Here is a 25,895-nt window from a genome sequence, read left to right as displayed (position 1 = left end):
GCTTGAAGATTACGGATACTTACACGGAACTGTATTAGGAGTCGTGGGCACCCTGAACAACATAGATAACACAGAATTGTGTTAGAGATATAGTTTATAGGGCTTTATGCTTTATAGTCATAGTCATGGACCGAAACAGTGAGTATCAGACAGAGAAAATTAAATAAATGTAATTTTAGTTTGCTTGAACAGACAGATTGAGAGTAGGGTAGCAGGTTTAAAAATATATATATCTCACTTGTTGGATTTCCTTTTTTCTGAAAAAGAACAAAAAGAAATGTATGTTTTTCATATAATTCTAAATTTTCAGTTGCAAGTCACTGGAGGTTGATTCATATAATTGCATATGAAGACCTGCGGATTGCACGCCTCTAACCAGCCCTTTCTACAGTTCTGAGATCCGGAGCTTTAATGTTCTTGTCTGTTCATGGGTTTTACCATGTAGAACTTCCTAAAAACTGTCTAAAACAATTACACTGAAATACACCATATCTAAATAATATTAGTATTGTTATTGAATAAATATAACATAATATTATTGATTACATTAATATTGTGTATTTTACAGGTGTGTTATTTATTTACAGTGTAGTAGCATATTTCACATTTTACATTCACTAACATTATGTATTGAACCATGATACAATGACAGCACAAATTACAGTAGATATGCGCTCGTCTGTTAAATAGCCACTGTATTGTAGCCTGTAGCATGTGTTGGATGAAGGCATCAAATGTTAGCCATTTAGTAATGTAATTATGTAATTATGGTATCATGCCATAGAGTGGTCACAAACATTTGGGAATCCCAGGCACTACAGAGTACTCATCGGAAATACGCACTGTGTATCCAATACAGACTGACACCTGTCATTCCCATAAGAATCCCCACCACGATGATAATTGCTCCAGTCTTCAGCCACTCTGAAATTTCTAAAGAGTATTTGAGGAAAGTGGGTGTGAGAAGAGAAGCAGTTTATACATTTTGAAGGAGTTACAGTATCTCCACGTGTCATAATACATACATTGGTATTTTATTCTGTATTTAAGCAATTAAGAGTGCTTCATTGGGATAGAAGAACACTCACAACTAATACCTGGTTCAATAAATAAATCAGACACAGTAGATAAATAATGACACAATACAAAGTGAAACACTACAGGACAATTGATGCGGCAAATCCATAAATTGTTCCATTGGCCAGTTTTTCAAAATGGAACCTCATTGTCATACATTGATATTGGCTCCAGCTCTCTGTCACAGTACAGTTGAAGCCAGCTCTCAGCTTGACATGGTTTAGCTGCTGGACCAATTCAGACCAGCTCTCAGCTTGACATGGTTTAGCTGGTTGACCAGTTCAAACCAGCTAGACCAGCTTATGACCAGTTTGACCAGCTCAATTTTCATGCTGGTCAAACTGGTACAGCTGGATTTTACAGTCGGATACATAGAGAAAAGAATAGTACTGTACTTTGATCCTCTGTTCCTCCTCTCTGGTCCTTGTTCTTAACTTCAGCACAGTCACTCAGTTCAGAGTTGATCCTCTTAAGCTGATAAATGCAGTAGTATATCAGAGTGGAGTCAGAGCTGTGGGGGACAGTGAAAATGGCTGCTCGCTCTTCCTTTCCAGCCACGGTGCTGTTCACAAGTGTTTTACTCAATGTTGAGCACAGGTACAGGAAGAACTCTGCTCCAGTGATGTCAGATGGGGCTTCACAGTGAATGTGTGCCTGGTTGTTTTTCATGGAGACTGAGATACTGGGCTTCTTCAGAGCTGGAACACAAATAATGCATCATACAGAGAAAGGCATTCACAGGGTCTCAGTGTGGTGGTGTCCTGTGGCTAAATGTACAGGGGTATCCTGATGGGTTTATTTGTTGGGATCTGACAGGAGGAGCTAGAGTGACAGAGCTGCATCCCTTACCCCATGCACACATTGATTAGGGTAGTTTTATACTGGTGAAATATAAGATCATCAGGAGATTTTAATGATGAACTCTTACCCAGCACAGTTACTGTAGACGAGTCACTAAATGGAGATGGTCTTCCCTCCAGACTGTAGAAACATCTCATGGTCAGCTCATTGAGGGCGCTGTGTCTCCCGCTGAGCAGATCAGCTGGAGTGACTGAGCGCTCACAATCTGAGCCACTGATCGGTCTCTCATTAATGGTGAAAGTGCAGCGGGACACAGGGGGAGAGTCAGGTCCCCTGCACCTCAGTGTCATTGACTCCTCTATGGAAATCGCTGCATGACTCAATCCTAACTTTGCCTTGGGCAGTCGACCTGCAAAAGTTCAATTATTTAGTTTCCATTTAGTTTCATTTTTCAGTTATGATTGATTTTCTATTAAAAAAAACTTTATTGTAAGCACTTTCCTATCACTGCCTGACTACAAACATCAGATAAAGTTTTGTTTCTTTGCCCTAAGATTTTCTTTGGGGCCCATTCACACTTGAGCTAATAGGGACTGCATGGAAAATCTGGCTCAGGAAATAAGAGCTGTAAGCATGGGGGCATGAGAGACATTTTTGGGACACCATTAACATGAGTGCTGATATGTGTTCCACTGGCCTCAACAATGTAAATTAGGTATTGTTAAATAATTAATATTAAAATTTGGCTTGACTTCATGGTTTAAATGCAAAGCAATTGAGTGATGTTGATTTCCAAGCATATAACAGAAAATCAAAGGAAGACTTTTACACACTGAATAAATCTTCAACAGTTATGCAATGTTGATGCACAGCATCCCAAGATAATTACTGAGGAACAAAATACAATGAGCACTGCCCATAAAAGTTGGCAATTAATTGTGGCTGTGTACATTATAAACTGCATCGAGAAAATAATTGATGAGCGTAGTTTTATACAGGTGAAATATAATGTTTATGGGAACCTGGACAATTCTAAACCGGTACATTTGAATGTATTACATGTCTTTATTTCAAACAGAAGATTTAAAGAGGTACAGAATTGAATGAAATGCCTCTGAAGCAGAATATCGCTTTTAGACTGTGCATTTCAGTAAGGTATTTGCAGTGCCTTTCCCCAGTGTGTACACTGTTGCAGTCTTTTGTTGAATTACATTTGATTTTGTGGTGAAACAATTAATATGAGGTTTAATTGCAGACTGGTCAATTTAACTGAAGGTATGTACTTCCAAATCAGGTGAATGTAGAAATATTAGGTGAACCATACAGACATTATAGCTCTTTTTATTCATACTTTCACCTTTTTAGAGGACAAACAGTAATTGCTCATTAATTAATGCACAAGAAAGCAAAACTTTAGAAATTACTATTCATATTCTCTGACTTGAGCATCTGCTGTCGTTTTACGACCACACATTTTGGAACATCATGAGATATTAAAGATTTATTTTTACCCAGCACAGTTACTGTAGAGGGGTCACTAGGTAGAGATGGTCTTCCCTCCAGACTGTAGAAACATCTCATGCTCAGCTCATTGAGTGCGCTGGGTCTCCCACTGAGCAGATCAGCTCCAGTGACTGAGCGCTCACAATCTGAGCCACTGATCGCTCTCTCATTAATGGTGAAAGTGCAGTGGGACACAGGGGAAGAGTCAGGTCCCCTGCACCTCAGTGTCATTGACTCCTCTATGGAAATCACTGCACGACTCAATCCTAACTCTGCCTTGGGCAGTTTACCTGCAAAAGTAAAATAATCAATTTAGTCCATAATTAAATTGAATCCACTATTCAGTTATCTAAACAGCTTTATTGTAGGCACATTTCTACAAAAAACGTGGCTCGACCCCACACAGCCTTTTCTGAAATGGAAGGTTATAGGACTCACTAAAAGTTATAAATTATAAAAGTTATAACCAATATGCTGTATTAGGAGAGAATAAGAGAATGTTGAATTGAAGCTGATATTAGTCACGATATGAGCTGTTTGCCCTTCAGTTATGTTCAATATATAATCAAAATATATTTGATTATCACACATTCACAAGTACATCGATTACTGAAATGTGAATGATAAGCTTCACTAATTGTATCTGCCTATAGATGGTGCTGTAGCATGTTGTCTAGATGTGACACACAGGAAATTGACACATTTCAGTGTTAGTTACAGGTATACCCACTTGAAGGTCAAGATACTGTGAGTGTGATGGGGAATTGTTAATTTTGTCTGGAAATATTACACTTCACAAGACCATGATATCTTGCACAGCCACTGCTATACTGTACACAGTGCGATACATAAGTAGATAAATAAATTCATAAATAAACCAAGAACACAATGCAAGGGCAAAACATAATTTTAACCAACAATGTTAAAGAGTGACTTACCTACTGTGGCCCGGCCACTGCGTGGAGAAAGAGTCTCAGGTTCCGTATTCACACTATAATCACAGCTCACCTCCCTGCCCTGCACGTCACTAGTACCCACAGTAAAGGTACAGTGTTTCCCTTTGTTCTGTGCTGTTCTGGAAGCGTCAGGTGAGTCTCCAATGTACAGGTAACAGGTGATAGTTTCAGATGTGGGGTTTTCCAGCTTTGTCTCACAGGCTATGTCTACCACCACCCTGTTATGCTCAGATCTTTCCACAGAAATGGTTGGTGTCTGTAACCTTTCTGTTGAGAAAGGACATGCATGTTACTCTCATATACACATAATATAAAATTCAACATTGGGAGAAGGGGATTACAATTTTCACAAACAGTTCATGTGTTTGGGACCAGCATCACACCATTTAGGGAATATTTGCAATATACTTTTAAATCAACACACATATGAAAAACAAATACCTGATAATTAGATAAATGCAATGTGACTTTCCCATAAAAAAGTGTTTTCATAATTTACCCTTAATTGATAAATACACTGAATATCTTGAAATTGAAATTGAAATTGAAATGTAAACACTTTAAGATGTTACAAGCCACCTGTCCAAGGAATTCAGTAACACAAAATCTTCCACAAGTTTGTATATAACTATTCAAGTTGTCTGACATTACTGATGTCGCCGTGACTGTTATGTACAGTGATGTTCTCTAAACTTACAATGCTCAGCCATGTTACCCTTATTTACATAACATCTTCAAAACGAGTGTCATTAAGTATTAGCAGAAGCAAGTTTGGGGTAAAATTAAATATTGTAAAAAAAATATTGGTTTCAATAAAGCTTAGTCGCTAATTTACTGAAAAGAATGAAGATAGCTTCCAGCTGGAAAACCTTTCTGCAGACCTTGATACATCCTGACACATCAAAAGAGATTGAAATACATCTGCATATCATGTTGGATTTGAATCAGCAATTTCACCGGCTCTCTCTCTCTCTCTCTCTCTCTCTCTCTCTCTCTCGCTGATGATGTTTACTCACTGTATAACTGTAGTATTTGTGTTTTGATGATGATGTTTATTCACTGTATAACTGTAGTATTTGTGTTTTTGATGATGATGTTTATTCACTTTATAACTGAAGTATTTGTGTTTTTGATGATGATGTTTATTCACTGTATAACTGTAGTATTTGTGTTGTTGATGTTGTCATTCCCCTCCTCTCATGACCATTGAAAGTCACAGTCCTGCAGTCCTTAATATGTGTCATATTGATGTGAATACATAAGAAGTTATGTAAATAACTTTAACCGTTTTAGACTCTTTGTAATATAATGAAAATGACAAAGTTGTCAGTATGCTTGTGCAACAGGAAAAACCATGCTGCCTTTCAAGAGAAACATATAGTCTACCATCTCTAAGAAGAGTTTTACATTTAAAGTAAATACTCTCAGTGCTCTGAGCTGTGCAGCTAACGCTAATGGAGCAGGATGTGGTAACCGCCCTTGTGCTCACACTGACCTCGGTGTTGAGCAGTTTCGCTGGAACTGAGACCACAGAGACAATAAATAACGCTCATATGACAGCCGTGGGTGCACAACAGGGGCAAATGTTGCTTGGTTATCAGTGCAGTGGGCTGAGTGGAGTCAAACTCCTCCAGTTAACGCTTTATCTCCATGCTATTTTATCTGGGATATCACAATTTGCAGTTTGTTAGTTTGTTAGTTTGACAAACATATTAATGTGTTAATACATTTACATTCACATTTTTGTCATTTGGCAGACGCTTTTAATCCAAAGCGACTTACAAGTGCATAGGTTCTACCACAAGTCAAAGCATCACATCCAGAACTAGGAAAATACACATAGAATGCTGTTCTAAACCTATAGTCTAGACTCCAGCGGAACCTTGATTATATATTTTCAGAGAGAAAACAATTCATCCACAGGGGATTCAGGCAGCTTTTTTACAGTTTTTTTACAATCGTTTTCACACTTGTTTCAATACCATGTCCACTTTTTCAAAGCACTTAACACATTCACCATATCATTAGACTATGTGAACTAAACTGTGGATATTTTTGCATTGCTTTCATACTAAAGGCATTCAATCACCACTTCTTCCAAAATTCATGAATGCCTCTCTCAGTTAGTGTTCACTACCAGCAAAAGTTTGTACAAATCCAGCAAATTTTGCAGACATTTCCATACTCTGTTCAAAACAGTTAACTTTCAGTTCAAAACCCAATAAAATTCTGATGATTGTGGAAGGAAATATGCTGCATTTTGGCAGAAAAATGAAACTATATGCTTGAAATATGTAAGACAGGTAATTCTGATTTGAGCAGAAAGTTTATTCTGTTCATTACATTTTTTTGTTTGCAGCCTTGTTACCATCTATACAAAAGTGATCATACTTGCATTGAAATGAGCATGTATATAGGGTAAATATAGATGTAGTTGTCACTGAAGAGATTTTTCCACTATTACTGCTGTATATGCACTGCTGAAACACCTGGCTGTCATTTCAGTGAACAACCTACCCAGGTGTTTGTTGTTTGTGCCCCGTTACCACATATACAAAAGGGGCCACCTTTGGATTGGCATTTGCATTCTTTAGCCTTGGTGGGGAAAATGGATGCCGCCAGGGGTAGAGGAAGAAGACATGGAAGAGCAAGAACAGTTGTGTTCGATGAAATCAGAGCCACAGTCATTGATCATGTGGTAAATCATGGTCTATCCCTGAGGGAAGCAGGTTGTGTCATGGTGGGAGGTAATTCTCACTGGTGCCACTAGTTGGCCGAGGATAATTGTTTCCACCTGTTCCTCGTTTACGCCAGGGGAATTACCTCCCGGGAGAGTATTTAAGACCAGCATGGACTAGTTTCAGTGCTTTTGTGTTCAACCGTTCGCCCTTGGCACAAAGCCGGTAAAGCGCCCGGTAGACTCTAAACCTATACGAGTCAGGTACGGTGCTGGTGGATAATTCTCTCATTGCTAAAGAAAGAGAAATATCTAAAAGGTAAGGAAGGCGTACAGCTGAAAGTGTTGTGTGTGCTGGCGCCTTCCTCAAGGGTTTTGTTTTTTCTTTTGGACTCGTGTGAGTCGATGGTAGAGGGACGTTGTCCCCGGTGTTGTATTTTGGTTTGCATTTTTGTCCCGAGCTGCGCCTCGAGGTTTTTATTTTCGTGCCTAGCTTTTCTCGCTAGGTTGTATTTTCTTTTGGTTTTCACTCAGTGCCCAGCTATTCGGCACGGTACCAAAGTTATTGGTTCGCCCTGGTTATTTAAGGGTTGTTTTACGTTCGCTAGCCGTTTTTGAGCTACTTTTCTGTTTACGATTTTCGAAATTTGGTTTGTTTAATTTCTATTCCTCCCATTGTTCCGGGAGAAGTCCTGTTCCTAGCTGGGTATCCCTATTTCGGTTCTCCCTGGGATTTAGTGACTAACACGTTCGCGTGTTGGTTAAAAAAGGTTCTACCTTTGGTCGCCCCTGGCTCTCCGCTTAGCTTCCCACGCTACAGGTTGAGGGTTCAACCAAACTTGCCTAGATCCACAGTCGCTTCAATAGTGAGGATTTTCAGGTAAACCAACAGGTACTATACAGTATTTCCAGCATTCTAACTGAAGGAGTTCAATTGATGTGTATATTACAGCAGTACTGTGATTTGAGATGTCTCCAGAAAAAGCAGATGTATCAGTGCACATGTTCTTTGACTCACTACAGGACCCAGCAGTTACCTCACACAGTCACACAGGGGGAAGGGGAATAATGTTTATGCCTCAACAGGAGGATACAATACTTGGGATGGTCATTGTCAACAACAGCATCAGGCTAAGAGAAATACGCAACCACATAATCGCAGCAACAACATATTTCCAAACATTGACAGTGTAAGCACTACAACCATTTCAAGAGTGCTACAGAAACATCTGATCAGGATGAAACAGTTGTACACTGTCCCCTTTGACAGGAACTCTGAGGGTGTCAAGGAACTCAGGTACCAATATGAAGTTCATGAAGGTATATGTGAAGGTTTAGGACCACCACCCACATGAATAGATGTCAGCTCTAGATGCAATGGCTGCTGGGTGTATGGACATAACAGTGGAACACATCCAGGGCTGGATAAGGCACGCAAGAAGATGTTTTCCTCAGTGTATAGCAAGAGATAACATTCGGAGTGATGTTGATGAAAATCTATGGCCAAATGCCATAGGACAGGATGGATGGGGCAGGCCAACAGTAGACTTTTGATACTGATAGGCAGACAATATATGTGCGAATTACTGTATATAGTGAAAATATTGCTTTTTGGGATGTATTTGTTCTTGATTGTAATGTATTTTGAGTAATTGATTGTAATGTATTCTTTTCTGAATTACAGTATATTGCACTGTGAGAACAAATGTAAAAATACTGTAAACCCTCTGAAGAATACTGTTGCTTTTGTGATTTGTTTCTTTATCATCTATTGTTTTACATTACACAGTAAAAATTGTTATTCTGTGTTTCCGATACAGTAAAACATTCTTTCATTTACAGTTTACTGTAAATTTACCACACTCAGTCATGACATCTATTGTGAGAGGCAAACCAACAGATCAAAGGTTTATTGAGCTGCTTGGCTTGAAATATTTGTGGATGCAAAAATAGAGGAAAGGGAAACACATAATATATGTGTAAAACCCCACGCTAACCCAACGACGGAATTTAGCGAGGGCTGAAGGTATCAGCGTGCTTGTCCTTCTGGTGTTGCTGAAAGAATACTTTCCCCATCCCTCCCTACCTCCCTGTGAACCTTAATTGTTGTCTCTGTGACTTGCTTTGTGTATCGGTATTTTTAGTTGGCTAGGTAAGCAGTGTTTGGGTAGTTAACTTTGGTCACTTTTGCTCTGTTTGTTTGTTTGTTCAAAAAAAAAAAAAAATGGCCCTTGTCCTTATCTTTGTTGTACAGGTAGCAGTTGAAATTGTACTTCCCTCTAGGGTCTTTCAGCGAACTTATCCCTGGTTATGGGTATGCACTTTGTTGTACGTCGCTCTGGATAAGAGCGTCTGCCAAATGCCAATAATGTAATGTAATGTAATGTAATACTAATAGGGTTAAAAATGAGTGCCCCCTATGCGGAGATTCTAGCTCAGCCAATAAATAAACCACGATACAAAGGCAGTAGTACCACTCTGCCTTCCGTTCTTTACTGGTCCAGGCTGACCAAGAATCTCCACAATAGGGCCAATACATTCACCTTCGTGTATCTGACTCCGTTTTAGAATAATAATTTAGATTAGTTATCCACATTAGGTAGATTTCTTATTGATAATTTTGACTTGATCGCTACAGGAATCCTGTACTGAGATTTACTCATCTGAACAATCCTCTGCTGGTACCGCCGCATGTCACATCGCACGTTATGTGCACGTCTCCCGAACTGACTAGATATCTATAGTCATCACAGAGGTCGCAGGAATAGCTACTCTTGGGTATATCTGTTTACAGCCTAGGGACCCAAGCAGACCCAAGCTGTGCTCGACATGGATTTACCATCATAGGTCTACGGGTGCTATATGCCGTGATACATTAAGCGTAAATATTCATCCTCCCTAGACCAGTTTGAGGGGGTAAACCAAGCATTCCCTGTATAACATTGAGTGTCAGTAAGCGAAACCACACAGATCATGTTTTAACTATTTATTTTACCAGGCAGGTTACATACGTAATTACACACTAGTTCCAAATACAATATAAAAACATAAGAAGGAAACCAAATTACGGAGTCATACCTGGTAATAAAAGCTACATACGGGAGTCTGGCTACAGACACCCTGTACATAGAAATTACGTGCACGGTGTGCACGGGAGAGACTGATTGCATCCTCCCAGATTGTTTAGTTTACTGCCCTTAAATCCAAAATCTGGCCTTTGATGTTAACCCTAAAAATGGGTCACCCATCTGGAATTTGGAGCCACGCCTCCCCAGGAAACGCAGGGGGGTTGAGGCACATGGGTTTCACTGGGGCAGAGCTCCACACAGTTTCTCCCTGGTTCCTGGTTGGTTATGATGTCCAGGTTTTGCTGTTGCAGAAATAAAACCATTGCACCAGTCGCACTGAAACAATCAGAATAATACCAAACATGAATATTATCTAAACTGACTTTGTCATGAAACATCCAATGCTGTTCACATCATTTAGTGACTGAGTAAAGAGGGAGAGAGCAATGAAGGGGGGTTCAGGAGAAGGTCAGGGCCCAACAGGCCGTGCCCTCTGAAACCTTCCCGTGCCGTAAAGGACGTTGCCCCGTCATAACGAGTTTTACGGCTGGAGGCCTGAGTCTTCCCCCACAGGCTCCTGCCCATATGGGTGCGGAGATGGTGGGGGTTAATGGTGCATGCTCCTGGGGTTAAATTACTTTACAGCCACATATTGCCACAGTACCAGAGGAAGCCAGCAAGCTGACCAGCGCCCTGAGTGACAATGCCAGATGTTAATCATTTCCGCCTTACATATGTATTTAGCAATGCTCCAAGTTCTTTATGTTTTGTAGTTCATTGTACATTGAGTGACAAAGTAGTCTAATGGGAGAAAGCATATGCTATAGTTACGGTAGTATGAGTCACTTTTGGGTGAAATATGAAGTGTTTTGGTGGTTAAAGTGCATTTTGCACGAAAGGTTAACTGATGTGCTCAGGTGTGTGTTTCAAAAGCACATTGTGTGAAGAGTTTTGAAGAAGTGGACATGGTATTGAGACAAGTGTGAAAACGATTGTAAAAAAGTATAAAGCAATACGGAATTTTAAGACACACGATCTGAATGTTTGTGTGATGATATGCTGTATTTTTTTTTTGTCTATGCATACAGTATATCAGTACAGGTGTACATGTCTCCAGAAACGGTACGGTGTTCTAACACCCTCTCTCTGTGTCTGTTTGCGTCTCCTCCACCCTCTCCCTGTGTCTGTGTGCGTCTCCTCCACCCTCTCCCTGTGTCTGTGTGTGTCTCCTCCACCCTCTCCCGGGTCTGTGTGCATCTCCTCCACCCTCTCCCTGTGTCTGTGTGCATCTCCTCCACCCTCTCCCCGTGTCTGTGTGCGTCTGCTCCACCCTCTCCCCGGGTCTGTGTGCATCTCCTCCACCCTCTCCCTGTGTCTGTGTGCGTCTCCTCCACCCTCTCCCTGTGTCTGTGTGCGTCTCCTCCACCCTCTCCCCGGGTCTGTGTGCATCTCCTCCACCCTCTCCCCGGGTCTGTGTGCGTCTCCTCCACCCTCTCCCTGTGTCTGTGTGCGTCTCCTCCACCCTCTCCCTGTATCTGTGTGCATCTCCTCCACCCTCTCCCCATGTCTGTGTGCATCTCCTCCACCCTCTCCCTGTGTCTGTGTGCGTCTCCTCCAGGTACTACATGTTCTCACACCCTCTCCCCATGTCTGTGTGCATCTCCTCCACCCTCTCCCTGTGTCTGTCTGTGTGTGTCTCCTCCACCCTCTCCCCATGTCTGTGTGCGTCTCCTCCACCCTCTCCCCATGTCTGTGTGCATCTCCTCCACCCTCTCCCTGTGTCTGTGTGCGTGTCCTCCACTCTCTCCCTGTGTCTGTGTGCGTCTCCTCCAGGTACTACATGTTCTCACACCCTCTCCCTGTGTCTGTGTGCGTCTCCTCCAGGTACTACATGTTCTCACACCCTCTCCCCGTGTCTGCGTGTACGTGTAAACGCACACAGACATGGGGAATAATATAATAATCTAAAGTTATGAATTTCAAATCACTAATCTGCTGTATAAGGAGATAAATAATGTTGAATTGAAGGTTCAAATAATCTAAATGTAGATACATATACAATGCAATATGCTATACTACACATTCATAAATGATAACGTAATTCCAGCATTACTAACCTTGAGCTTCAGAGTGTCCACAGAGACCTGGAGTGAGCCCAACAGAAGAGGGTGATTACAAATGCAGGAAAGGCAGTTTTCTCATTTTGCTCTGTTGTATATTAGTTTCTCTTTATTGTCTCACACCAGAAAACATGGCTTGCTTTCAGAATGACATGCACTGCAGTTCCCTGTCAGCTGCTTTTAAAAACCAAGCAGATAAATAGAAGAGATCACTTACTGTCTGGCAGAAAGATCATGAGCAGAAGCAGAGAAGAGAGATGTGATTCCATGTTTGAAGACCAAAATCTAAATAATATCAGGATGTGCAGTTTTAGACTCTTTTTAATGTGGTGTAAATGAGGAAGTTGCCAGGATGCTTGTGCAACAGGAAAAAACATGCTGCCCTTCAAGCGAAACATATAGTCTACCATTTCTAAGAAGAGTTGTGAAATTTAACATTGAAAGTCAAAACTCTTTATTTAGGTTGATGTTGAGTTTGGTAAAAATTAATTGCATTCAAGTTCATTCATTTTGATTTGAAGTCAGATTCACAGCCAGAGAACTCATGTTCTGTAAATTCTGTCTTTTGCGGCCTCAAACTACTCAAACTTACTTGCTGTAAGAATTTTCCCACCAGTGGATGAATACTGGGTAAAGGGGAAGTGAACAGCTCATCTCAGACTTCTATGACATTCTTCCCAGGGTTGAGGCCCAAGCTAAGAAATGAATTTGCCTGATTGCTGTAGCACTCACATTTATTTATTCACATTGACTGTTATGTACAGTGATGTGCTCTCAACTTACAATGCTCACCCATTTCTTCCTTCATTTACATAAGGTATGGTCATTAAGCATTCGCAGAAGCAAGTTTGGGGCCAAATAAATTAAATGTTATTTAAAAAAATTGTTTCAGTAAAGCTTGTCACAAATATACTGAAAAGAATGAAGCCCTTGATATATCTGATCACTCAAGCTATCAATGCTATAAGTTTTACAGGCTCTGTGTGTGCATTTTTATGATGTTAGAATGTTGCACTCAGTATGTTTGTGCAACAGGACAAACCATGCTGCCTTTCAAAAGAAACATATAGTCAACCATTTCTAAGAAGAGTTGTGGAATTTTACAATTTTACAAGTCAATACTCTTCATTAAGGTTCAAGGTATGTCCTGTGTGTCTCTGTACTGCCTCCAGCTCATTGCTCTCACCGCTCTGAGCTGTGCAGCTAACGCTAACGCTAATGGCACAGGATGTGGTAACCGCCCTTGTCTGGAGCAAGGAAAGGAAGAATGAGGAGAACATCAAGCGATTGGGAAGAGCCCACTGACTCCTTACAGGGGCATCCTCTGCACCTCTGAGCAGAAAGCAAATGAATGCTCTGTGAGGCAGTGAGATTTAAATCGCACCAAGGGTTGTTCTTAGTGAAGAATCAAACATGAAATATAATGTATGTATTCACAGAGATAGAGGAAACAAATATTTTTTCAGAATTCATTTTGCACAAATACAGCACAACCTACTTGAACTCAATACTAAATTGTAATAAAATAATTATAATCTAAGAACAGCCAATTATACAACTCTTAGGTGTCTCTCAAAAGCATACATTTATCATTGGGCTGAATCCAAATACAGAGACAGAGGGAGTTAGGAAACAGAGATAAGTGTGAACAAAAATACTTTCACTCGGAACACAACAAAACAAACAGGAGAACACAAGAGAGCAAAACTAGAGCCTAGAAACAGCATTGCTAGCGGATAGCAACAACCCAACCCATCACTAAAACCAGCAAATACAAGATCGGAACCTGTAAACTGAATACAAAGGGAAACTAATAATATAATGACGATGAGGGATGACCAAAAAGACACAAATTAAATACATTAGAGCTTGGGAACTGGCGGCCTCTAGTGGGCATAAACAGAAACTGCGACATAATTCATGGTTTCAAGGTGAATAAACAATATTTTGCTTTTTTAAGTTCTCTGGGTCCAACATCTATACAAATGAATGTGAGTCTCATAGTATATCATATTAACATAACATAACATAACAAAACATAACATAACAGCACTGTATTAAGCACTACATAATATATACATAAATTACTCATGACATGACATTGGGCACAGTGGGTAGCACTGTTGCTTCACAACAAGAAGGTCCTGGGTTTGAGCCCCGCCCAGGCCTTTCTGTGTGGAGTTTGCATGTTCTCCCCGTGTCTGTGTGGGTTTCCTCCAGGTACTCTGGTTTCCTCCCACAGTCCATAGACATGCCGCTTAGGGACTACAGATGAAAATGAACTCATTAGCTTACTCTGGCACATTCACATTGATGTGGAATCTGTGAAATCTTGATTAATGTGTTCCTCGTAAAACAAATAGCATAAGGGATTCAGGATCAGTGAAAATAAGTATAAATTGTGCAATTAATTAAATATTTTACATAACAGTAACAGTACACATAGATAATAGAAAAGTAACTGAGTGAGTAAATCTGGTTTCATATGTGCTGTGTAAGATCTCTGCTCTGGGGGTACAATCCCAAAACAACATCGAAAGAAAGAAAGGACTTATTAACAAAAGATTAATAATTCAATGATATTTCCAAGATAATGTCAAAGACATTTACATTTACATTTTAGTCATTTGGCAGACGCTTTTAATCCAAAGCGACTTACAAGTGCATAGGTTCTTCCACAAGTCAAAGCATCACATCCATAACTAGGAAAATACAAAGGTGCTGTTCTAAACATCTACCCATCATAAGTGCAATTTTTTTTTTTTTTTTGTTAGACAAAAGGGATAGGGATATCAGAAAGGGGGGCGGGGGAAATCAGGAGGGAGGACTAATGTAGAGTTTGAAAAGGTGGTAGAGTTTGAAAATGTTAAATGGAAAGAATGTAAAATGAAACATTTCCATTTTAATTGTATATATCTATATAAGCATTGCAATGCTCTGTTGGTCAAGACATCTCAAGGACTAAAAGGACTCCTGTGTTTTTTGTATGAATTCTCTCATTCTGTCTTCAGACTGCTGTACACCACGTTGTCCTGCTGGGGCTGAAAGGCAGAGGTTGGAGAGGGAAGGTGGGTGACAGTGCTGTAAGTCACTTCAGGAGGAGCCTTTGAGGAGAGAGAGACACACAGTCACCACCCCAGCCCAGGCACATGCAATATACACTCACTCAGCACTTTATTAGGAACACCAACTTATTGTGATTATCTAATCAGCCAAACATGTGGGAGCGATGCAGTGCATCAAATCATGCAGATACGGGTCAGGAGCTTCATTAAATGTTCACATCAACCTTCAGAATTGGGAACAAATGTGATTTCAGCGATTTCAACTGTGGCATGATTGTTGGTGCCAGACGGGCTGGTTTGAGTATTTCTGTAACTGCTGATCTGCTGGGATTTTCACACACAATAGTCTCTAGAGTTTACTCTGGTGTGAAAAACGAAAAAAATCCAGTGAGCGGCAGTTCTGTGGACAGAAACGCCTTGTTGATGAGAGAGGCCAACGGAGAAGCTGATAAGAAGGTGACAATAACACAAGTAACCACACATCAGAACAGTGGTATGCAGAAGAGCATCTCTGAACCTACAACACGTGAAACCTCTGTGGATAGGCTATAGCAGCAGAAGACTTAATAACTCTAAAAAATAAGTCTAATAAATACCTAATAAAGTGCTCACCAAGTGTATAGGACACATATTCATTACGATGGATGACATCGCTCCATTGACAGACACTCAGTTAGGCTGAGTTTGGCAAATGTAATTATACAGTAGTGACAGTAATTAATAAAGACCAGCTCTACAATTATGTCCTCACACAGTGCATTTAATGATCCCAGCACATTTTAAATCATTATTTTATATTTCATTGGGTCATAATTTTAGTACCACATCCATTTTGTCCTTTTCTTATGCTTACAATGGCATTGCTGATTCCTGGTCCTTTGGACACATCAAAAGTAGCACCTGGAGCACAAATATAAAACAGTGAAATTACATGTTGTGTGTAACAGTAACAACAGCATTAAAGGTTGTGCTGAAACTAAAGCAAAATAATAGGAAGCATGGTCGCAGGTCTACATACAGAATAGCTGAAAGAAGGCTTGAAGATTACGGATACTTACACGGAACTGTGTTAGGAGTAGTGGGCACCCTGGACAATAAAGGCAATGTATAATTGTATTAGAGATAAACTTTATAGGGCTTTATGCTAGAAAATTAAATTAATGTAATTTTAGTTTGCTTGAACAGACACCATGTGACAGAGAGTAAAAAAATAAATAAAAAAAAAACACTGAAATATCTCACCTGTTGGATTTCCTTTTTTCTGAAAAAGAAAAATATTATATTAACAATATTATAATATTGATTAGATTTATATTGTGTATTTAAATAATTTAATTCTAATATTTCCCTCGGGATGAATAAAGTATCTATCTATCGATCTATCTATCTATTTTACAGGTGTGTCATTTCTTTACAGCGTAGTAGCATATTTCACATTTTACATTAACTAACAATATGTATTGAACCATGATACAATGACAGCACAGATTACAGTAGATATGAGCAAGTCCGTTAAATAGCCATTGTATTGCAGCCTGTAGTATGTGTTGGATGAAGGCATCAAATACGCACTGTGTATCCAATACAGACTGACACCAGCCATTCCCATAAGAATCCCCACCACGATGAAAATTACTCCAATACCCAATGGTGTCTTCAGCCAGTCTAAAATTTGAAAAGAGCATTTGAGGAAAGTGGGTGTGAGAAGAGAAGCAGTTTATACATTTTGAAGTTACAGTATCTCCACGTGTCTCAATACATACATTGGTATTTTATTTTGTATTTAAGCAATTAAGAGTGCTTCATTGAGATAGAAGAACACTCACAACTAATAACTGGTCAAACACAGATCAATAAATAAATCAGACACAGTAGATAAAAAATGACACAATACAAAGTGAAACACTACAGGACAATTGATGCAGCAAATCCATAAATTGTTCCATTGGCCAGTTTTTCAAAATGGAATCTCATTGTCATACATTGATATTGGCTCCAGCTCTCTGTCACAGTACAGTTGAAGCCAGCTCTCAGCTTGACATGGTTTAGCTGGTTGACCAGTTCAGACCAGCTCTCAGCTTGACATGGTTTAGCTGGTTGACCAGTTCAGACCAGCTATACCAGCTTATGGCCAGTTTGACCAGCTCAATTTTCAAGCTGGTCAAACTGGTATAGCTGGATTTTACAGTCGGATTCATAGAGAAAAGTATAGTACTGTACTTTGATCCTCTGTTCCTCCACTCTGGTCCTTGTTCTTAACTTCAGCACAGTCACTCAGTTTAGAGTTGATCCTCTTAAGCTGATAAATGCAGTAGTATATCAGAGTGGAGTCAGAGCTGTGGGGGACAGTGAAAATGGCTGCTCGCTCTTCCTTTCCAGCCAGGGCGCTGTTCACAAGTGTTTCACTCAATGTTGAGCACAGGTACAGGAAGAACTGTGCTCCAGTGATGTCAGGTGGGGCTTCACAGTGAATGTGTGCCTGATTGTTTTTCATGGAGACTGAGATACTGGGCTTCTTCAGATCTGGAACACAAATAATACATCATACAGAGAAAGGCATTCACAGGGTCTCAGTGTGGTTGTGTCCTGTGGCTAAATGTACAGGGGTGTCCTGATGGGTTTACTTGTTGGGGTCTGACAGGAGGAGCTAGAGTGACAGAGCTGCATCCCTTACCCCATGCACACATTGATTAGGGTAATTTTATACTGGTGAAACATAAGATCATCAGGAGATTTTAATAATGAATTCTTATCCAGCACAGTTACTGTAGACGAGTCACTAAATGGAGATGGTCTTCCCTCCAGACTGTAGAAACATCTCATGCTCAGCTCATTCAGTGCGCAGTGACTGAGCACTCACAATCTGAGCCACTGATCAATGGTGAAATTGCAGTGGAACACAGGGGAAGAGTCAAGTCCCCTGCACCTCACTTTCACTGAGTCATTATTCAGTTATGATTGATTTTCTATCAAAAAAAACTTTATTGTAAGCACTTTCCTATGGCTACCTGACTACAAACATCGGATTTTATTTCTTTGCTGTAAGATTTTCTTTGGGGCCCATTCACACTTGAACAGTGAGTTAATAGGGACTGCACTTGTGTTTGATCTGCACTTAGCTGTACGTCGCTCTGGATAAGAGCGTCTGCTAAATGCCATGTAATGTAATGTAATGTAATGCATGGAAAATGATAGCTCAGGAAATAAGAGCTGTAAGCATGGGGGAATTAGAGACATTTTGGGTACATCATTAACATAAGTTTTGATATGTTTTCCACTGGTCTCAACAATGTAAATGAGGTATTGTTAAATAATGAATATTAAAATTTGGCTTTATGGTTTAAATGTGAAGCAATTGAGTGATGTTGATTTACAAGCATATAACAGAAAATCAAAGGAAGACTTTTACACAATGAATACATCTTCAACAGTTATGCAATGTTGATGCATAGCATCCCAGGATAATTACTGAGGAGCAAGATACAATGAGCACTGCCCATAAAAGTTGGTAATTCATTGTGGCTGTGTACATTATAAACTGCATAGAGAAATTAATTGATGAGGGTAGTTTTATACTGATTAAATATAATGTTTATGGGAACCTGGACAATTCTAAACCGGTACATTTGAATGTATTACATGTCTGTTTATTTCAAACAGAAGATTTAAAGAGGTACAGAATTGAATGAAATGCCTCTGAAGCAGAATGTCGCTTTTAGACTGTGCATTTCAGTAAGGTATTTGCAGTGCCTTTCCCCAATGTGTACACTGCTGCAATCTTTTGTTGAATTACATTTGATTTTGTGGTGAAACAATTCATATGAGGTTTAATTGTAGACTGCTCAATTTAATTGAAGGTATGTACATCCAAATCAGGTGAATGTAGAAATATAAGGTGAACCATACAGACATCTCTTTTTATACATACTTTCGCCTATTTAGAGGACAAACAGTAATTGTTTATTAATTAATGCACAAGAAAGAAAAATTTTTGAAATTACAATTCATATTCTCTGACTTGAGCATCTGCTGTCCTTTTACGACCACACATTTTGGAACATCATGCGATATTAAAGATTCATTTTTACCCAGCACAGTTACTGTAGAGGGGTCACTAAATGGAGATGGTCTTTCCTCCAGACTGTAGAAACATCTCATGCTCAGCTCATTGAGTGCGCTGTGTCTCCCACTGAGCAGATCAGCTGGAGTGACTGAGCGCTCACTGTCTGAGCTCTCTCATTAATGGTGAAAGTGCAGTGGGACACAGGGGAAGAGTCAGGTCCCCTGCACCTCAGTGTCATTGACTTCTCTATGGAAATCACTGTATGACTCAATCCTAACTTTGCCTTGGGCAGTCCACCTGCAAAAGTTAAATAATCCATTTAGTCCATTATTAAGTTTATTCCATTATTCAGTTATGATTTATTGTCATCTGAACAGCTTAATTGTAGGCACATTTCTACAAAAAACACAGCCTTTTCTTAAATGGAAGGTTATAGGACTGACTGACAGTTATACATTTCAAATCACCAATATGCTGTATAAGGAGAGAATGAGAGAATATTGAATTGAAGCCGATATTCGTCACAATATGAGCTGTTTATGCTTCAGTTATGTCAAATATATTTGATTATCGCACATTCAGGAGTACATCAATTACTGAAATGTGAATGATAAGCTTCACTAATTGTATCTGCCTACAAATGGTGCTGTAGCATGTTGTCTTTGACTAGACGTGACACACAGGAAATTGACACATTTCAATGTTAGTCACAGGTACGCCCACTTGAAGGTCAAGATACTGTGAGTGTGATGGGGAATTGTTCATTTTGTCTGGAAATATTATACTTCACAAGACCATGATATCTTGCACAGCCACTGCTGTACTGCACACAGTGCGATACATAAGTAGATAAATAAATGCATAAATAAACCAGGAACACAATGCAAGGGCAAAACATAATTTTAACCAACAATGTTAAAGAGTGACTTACCTACTGTGGCCCGGCCACTGCGTGGAGAAAGAGACTCAGGTTCCGTATTCACACTGTAATCACAGCTCACCTCCCTGCCCTGCACGTCACTAGTACCCACAGTAAAGGTACAGTGTTTCCCTTTGTTCTGTGCTGTTCTGGAAGCCTCAACTGAGTCCCCAATGTACAGGTAACAGGTGATAGTTTCAGATGTGGGGTTTTCCAGCTTTGTCTCACAGGCTATGTCTACCACCACCCTGTTATGCTCAGATCTTTCCACAGAAATGGTTGGTGTCTGTAACCTTTCTGTTGAGAAAGGACATGCATGTTACTCTCATATACGCACAATATAAAATTCAACATTGGGAGAAGGGGATTACAATTTTCACAAACAGTTCATGTGTTTGGGACCAGCATCACACCATTTAGGGAATATTTGCAATATACTTTTAAATCAACACACATATGAAAAACAAATACCTGATAATTAGATAAATGCAATGTGACTTTCCCATAAAAAAGTGTTTTCATAATTTACCCTTAATTGATAAATACACTGAATATCTTGAAATTGAAATTGAAATTGAAATGTAAACACTTTAAGATGTTACAAGCCACCTGTCCAAGGAATTCAGTAACACAAAATCTTCCACAAGTTTGTATATAACTATTCAAGTTGTCTGACATTACTGATGTCGCCGTGACTGTTATGTACAGTGATGTTCTCTAAACTTACAATGCTCAGCCATGTTACCCTTATTTACATAACATCTTCAAAACGAGTGTCATTAAGTATTAGCAGAAGCAAGTTTGGGGTAAAATTAAATATTGTAAAAAAATATTGGTTTCAATAAAGCTTAGTCGCTAATATACTGAAAAGAATGAAGATAGCTTCCAGCTGGAAAACCTTTCTGCAGACCTTGATACATCCTGACACATCAAAAGAGATTGAAATACATCTGCATATCATGTTGGATTTTAATCAGCAATTTCACCGTCTCTCTCTCTCTCTCTCTCTCTCTCTCTCTCTCTCTCTCTCTCTCGCTGATGATGTTTACTCACTGTATAACTGTAGTATTTGTGTTTTGATGATGATGTTTATTCACTGTATAACTGTAGTATTTGTGTTTTTGATGATGATGTTTATTCACTTTATAACTGAAGTATTTGTGTTTTTGATGATGATGTTTATTCACTGTATAACTGTAGTATTTGTGTTGTTGATGTTGTCATTCCCCTCCTCTCATGACCATTGAAAGTCACAGTCCTGCAGTCCTTAATATGTGTCACATTGATGTGAATACATAATAAGTTATGTAAATAACTTTAACCGTTTTAGACTCTTTGTAATATAATGAAAAGGACAAAGTTGTCAGTATGCTTGTGCAACAGGAAAAACCATGCTGCCTTTCAAGAGAAACATATAGTCTACCTTCTCTAAGAAGAGTTTTACATTTAAAGTCAATACTCTTTATTAAGGTTCAAGGTCCTGTGTGTCTCTGGACTGCCTCCAGCTCATTGCTCTCACTGCTCTGAGCTGTGCAGCTAACGCTAATGGAGCAGGATGTGGTAACCGCCCTTGTGCTCACACTGACCATGGCGTTGAGCAGTTTTGCTGGAACTGACACCACAGAGACAATAAATAACGTTCATATGACAGCCGTGGGTGCACAACAGGGGAAAATGTTGCTTGGTTATCAGCGCAGTGGGCTGAGTGGAGTCAAACTCCTCCAGTTAACGTTCTATCTCCATGCTATTTTATCTGGGATATCACAATTTGCAGTTTGTTAGTTTGTTAGTTTGACAAACATATTAATGTGTTAATACATTTACATTTACATTTTTGTCATTTGGCAGACACTTTTAATCCAAAGCGACTTACAAGTGCATAGGTTCTACCACAAGTCAAAGCATCACATCCAGAGCTAGGAAAATACACATGGAATGCTGTTCTAAACCTATAGTCTAGACTCCAGCTCTCTGCAAGTCACAGTCCAGTCACAGACCTTAAACATTAGTCAAATGTGGCGGAGCCGTGATTATATATTTTCTGAGAGAAAACAATTTATCCACAGGGGATTCAGGCAGCTTTTTTAACTGTGCACCATCTGTGCAGATGAAAAGATGGGGCAGCTGGTTACATGGTTTCAGAGGCTGTGCATGCTAGTCCCGAACAGAGTAGCAGCAATGGAACAGGCCCACAAATAACTACTCTTCTAAATTGGAGTACAGAAAAATACAGAATAAAATATATTAAACATAACATATTAAACATTCCTATATTTAAAAAAATATTTCATTGTGATATTGTAATGGTGAAATCTTCCAAACCTGTGTAAAATTAATCTCTATGTGGAAAGTATTACATACAGAATATTAAAGTATATACAGTACCTGTTTTTGGTTCTGGAGAGAGTCCTGAAAATAGAGTGTGAAAGTGATAATTTGAGACATTGAATAAATGGTTATGAGTGAATCACAAATTGTGATTCATAACCTTCTCACGACACAGATCTTCCAGCCTTATGACAACATTTTCAAACTGTAAGTACAGTGAGTGACTCACCTGGTACCTGTTCTCTGTCACTGCGTGGAGAATGAGAGTGTGGGTTTGTGTTCACAGCGTAATCACAGCTCACTTCTCCCGTCCTCAAAGCCTGCAGGTGCTGCTGCAGGTCAGCACGTTCCACATTAAAGCTGCAGACCCTCCCATTGGTGGTCCATGTACTTCTGTACGGCTGAGACGAGTCTCCAACATACAGGTAACAGCTGGTATTTACAGCTGGGGTTTTCAGATTCATCTGACAGGCTACAGCCACATTCTTGTCTTCAGGGGCATGCACAGAAATCACTGGTTTCTGTAGCTCTGTGAAAGTGGAACACACATCACTGAGCAGAAATGCAAAACTGATTAATATCCAAAAAAGTGTGTTTTGTTGTTTATGCCAGGGCCTAGCAATTGTTTACAGCTATAAGAAAGCAGTGCCTGCCTGACTAAAGTGGTGTTTGCCAAAAGTGGTGTTTGTTATTTCCTGAGACTGTATCAGTGGTTTCAGGTCACTTGTGAGAATTTCTGCAGAAACCCCATTTAGATCTATTGAAATATGCTGTCTTGGTGTGGTTATTTACAGAGTTCAACAATTTCACAATGCACACAGAACAGAGTAACATAATGCACAGAAGAATCATTTTGCTTGCACTAATCATTGGGACAGCATATTGAATCTGGCTACAGAGATCATATTGAGCCTGGCTACATAGATCAGAAGGGCGCTGAGGTACATTTTTGTACAATTTATACTGACCTTTAGCATCAATAGGCCATGTGAAATCTGGCAAATATAATGCAAATGATATATATATATATATATATATATATATATATATATATATATATATATGGCTTTACAAGTAATAATTGATGGAAATTAACCATTTTGGTTAATTTCAATTATTCAAAAAATCAGGAATGTGGTCCTGTCTCTTTAAGAAGTCCAGACTTGAGCAACCAATGCTCAGTAAGCAGCTTCTGTGGACAAAAGGGACACGCAGACTGCAGTAGATCTTCACCACATCCGTTGAGCGCGTCATACATTACAGTTTTTTTACAATCATTTTCACACTTGTCTTATTACCATGTCCTCTTTTTCAAAACTCTTCACACAGTGTGATTTTGAAACATACACCTGAGCACATCAGTTAACCTTTGGTGAAAAATGCACTTCAACCACCAAAACACTTAATATTTCACCCAAAAGTGACTCATGCTGCCATAACTATAGCATATCCTTTCTCGCATTAGACTACTTTGTCACTCAATGTTCAATGATCAACAAAATACAAACTATTTGGAGCATTGCTAAATGCATATATTATGTGTTTTCCTTTCCTCTATTAATGCATCCACAAATATTTCAAGCCAAGCAAAGAAACTTTTGATCTGTTGGTTTGCCTCTCACAATAGATGTCATGACTGAGTGTGGTAAATTTACAGTCAACTGTAAATTAATGAATGTTTTACTATATTGGAAACCCAGAATAACAATTTTACTTTGTAATGTAAAACAATATATGATAAAAAAACAAATCACAAAAGCAACAGTATTCTTCAGAGGGTTTGCAGTATTTTGACGTTTGTTCTCACAGTGCAATATACTGTAGTTCAGAAAAGAAAAATTCAATACAATCAATTGCTCAAACTACGTTGCAAAGAATAACAAATATATACCAAATAGTAATATTTTCACTATATACAGTAATTTGCAGATATATTGTCTGCCTATCAGTATCAGAAGTCTACTGTTGGCCTGGCCCATCCATCCTGTCCCCTGCATTTGGCCATAGATTTTCATCAACATCACACCGAATGTTATCTCTTGCCATACACAGAGGAAAACATCTCTTTGCGTGCTTTATCCAGCTTTGGATGTGTTCCACTGTTATGTCCATACACCCAGCAGCCATTGCATACATATATGCAATGCCATATACTATGCTACACATTCATAAAAGATGATGCAATTCCAGCATTACTAACCTTGAACTTCAGAGTGTCCATAGAGACCTGGAGTGAGCCCAACAGAAGAGGGTGATTACAAATGCAGGAAATGCAGGTTTCTCATTTTGCTCTGTTGTATATTAGTTTCTCTTTATTGTCTCACACCAGAAAACATGGCTTGCTTTCAGAATGACATGCACTGGAGTTCCCTGCCAGCTGCTTTTAAAAACCAAGCAGATAAATAGAAGAGATCACTTACTGTCTGGCAGAAAGATCATGAGCAGAAGCAGAGAAGAGAGATGTGATTCCATGTTTGAAGACCAAAATCGAAATAATATCAGGATGTGCAGTTTTAGACTCTGTTTAATGTGATGTAAATGAGGAAGTTGTCAGTATGCTTGTGCAACAGGAAAAAACATGTCGCCCTTCAAGCGAAACATATAGTCTACCATTTCAAAGAAGAATTGTGAAATTTAACATTTAAAATCAATACTCTTTATTAAGGTGAGTTTGGTCAAAATTCATTGCATTGAAGTTCATTTGTTCTGATTTGAAGTCAGATTCACAGCCAGAGGACTCATGTTCTATTTTCTGTTCCATGGTAAACTCAAACTAAAATGATCTTGAGTTCCTGTTACTTGCTGTAAGAATTTTCCCACCAGTGGATGAATACTGGGTAAAGGGGAAGTGAACAGCTCATCCCAGACTTTCAGTTTGTCAACTTCTATGACATTCCTCCCAGGGTTGAGGCCCAAGCTAAGGAATGAATTTGCCTGATTGCTGTTGTAAAACCCCACAGCTAACCCAATGACGGAATTTAGCGGGGGCCGAAGGGGGTTTTGCGTGCTTGTCCTTCTGGCGTTGCTGGGAGAACATTAGTTGGGTTAATTATTATCCTCCGTACAAGAACAGAGCACAATTATGTTTAAGAATATACTGGGTCCGTTGCCATGGGTCGGATATGGATTGACCTGCCCCATATCCCGCTTATAGCTGGCCAGAAACGGATCAGTACAATTCTTAATATTCTCCGTTCTCAAATGGGGCCGTATTGTACGCTTAGTGGTTACTATAGTTTTACTCGTTTATCTGACTCCATTTAAAATATAATTTAGAAATTTGGGTTTGCAATTTACGCGGACCTTGGGAGTGATTAC

General features: G+C 39.4%; 2 protein-coding genes and 1 long non-coding RNA gene across 6 annotated transcripts in view; all 3 read right to left on the bottom strand.

The window, feature by feature from the left end:
* LOC133124307 (uncharacterized) lies at nt 1-25,124 on the bottom strand. 2 transcript variants are annotated; one of them, XM_061235399.1, is made up of 8 exons: nt 24,998-25,124; nt 24,778-24,804; nt 22,807-23,106; nt 22,635-22,658; nt 3,390-3,671; nt 2,006-2,287; nt 1,473-1,775; nt 1-924 (listed from the first exon to the last, which is right to left on the bottom strand). In XM_061235399.1, exons 1-8 carry the CDS (start codon nt 25,047-25,049, stop codon nt 827-829), a joined length of 1,368 nt encoding a protein of 455 aa, XP_061091383.1. In that variant the 5' UTR covers nt 25,050-25,124; the 3' UTR covers nt 1-826. The 2 variants fall into 2 exon arrangements, with proteins under 2 accessions (XP_061091383.1, XP_061091392.1); XM_061235408.1 differs by lacking the exon at nt 22,635-22,658.
* Nucleotides 9,986-12,479, bottom strand: LOC133124439 (uncharacterized). 2 transcript variants are annotated; one of them, XR_009708316.1, is made up of 3 exons: nt 12,420-12,479; nt 12,200-12,226; nt 9,986-10,384 (listed from the first exon to the last, which is right to left on the bottom strand). It is a non-coding gene; the product is annotated as an uncharacterized LOC133124439 (long non-coding RNA). The 2 variants fall into 2 exon arrangements; XR_009708317.1 differs by having other exon boundaries at nt 9,986-10,418; nt 12,420-12,470.
* Nucleotides 13,629-25,895, bottom strand: part of LOC133124391 (uncharacterized) — a 32,351-nt gene continuing 20,084 nt past the window's right edge. Inside the window, exons 1-8 of one of the 2 annotated variants that reach the window (XM_061235616.1) lie at nt 20,262-20,292; nt 19,356-19,627; nt 17,488-17,790; nt 16,840-16,932; nt 16,510-16,528; nt 16,326-16,354; nt 16,121-16,167; nt 13,629-15,306 (exon numbers count right to left, since the gene is read on the bottom strand). In XM_061235616.1, coding sequence (XP_061091600.1) covers nt 15,199-15,306; nt 16,121-16,167; nt 16,326-16,354; nt 16,510-16,528; nt 16,840-16,932; nt 17,488-17,790; nt 19,356-19,425 — 669 coding nt within the window. In that variant the 5' untranslated portion in view covers nt 19,426-19,627; nt 20,262-20,292 and the 3' untranslated portion in view covers nt 13,629-15,198. Of the gene's footprint in view, nt 15,307-16,120; nt 16,168-16,325; nt 16,355-16,509; nt 16,529-16,839; nt 16,933-17,487; nt 17,791-19,355; nt 19,628-20,261; nt 20,293-25,895 lie in introns of those variants that run through there. The other variant, XR_009708313.1, reaches the window with a different exon arrangement.

Source organism: Conger conger, chromosome 1 (genome assembly GCF_963514075.1).
Source record: "Conger conger chromosome 1, fConCon1.1, whole genome shotgun sequence".
NCBI classification, from domain to species: Eukaryota; Metazoa; Chordata; class Actinopteri; order Anguilliformes; family Congridae; genus Conger; species Conger conger.
This window is presented reverse-complemented; position numbering and strand designations above follow the sequence as displayed.

Excerpts from the sequence above, each read along its gene's own strand:
- LOC133124307 (XM_061235399.1), bottom strand. The coding sequence starts at position 25,049 with ATGGAATCACATCTCTCTTCTCTGCTTCTGCTCATGATCTTTCTGCCA. Across the intron at positions 24,805-24,997 it reads CATGATCTTTCTGCCAGACA|GTCTCTATGGACACTCTGAA; the intron begins GTAAGTGATCTC and ends GGCTCACTCCAG. Across the intron at positions 925-1,472 it reads AGGAGGAACAGAGGATCAAA|AGTGGCTGAAGACTGGAGCA; the intron begins GTACAGTACTAT and ends TAGAAATTTCAG.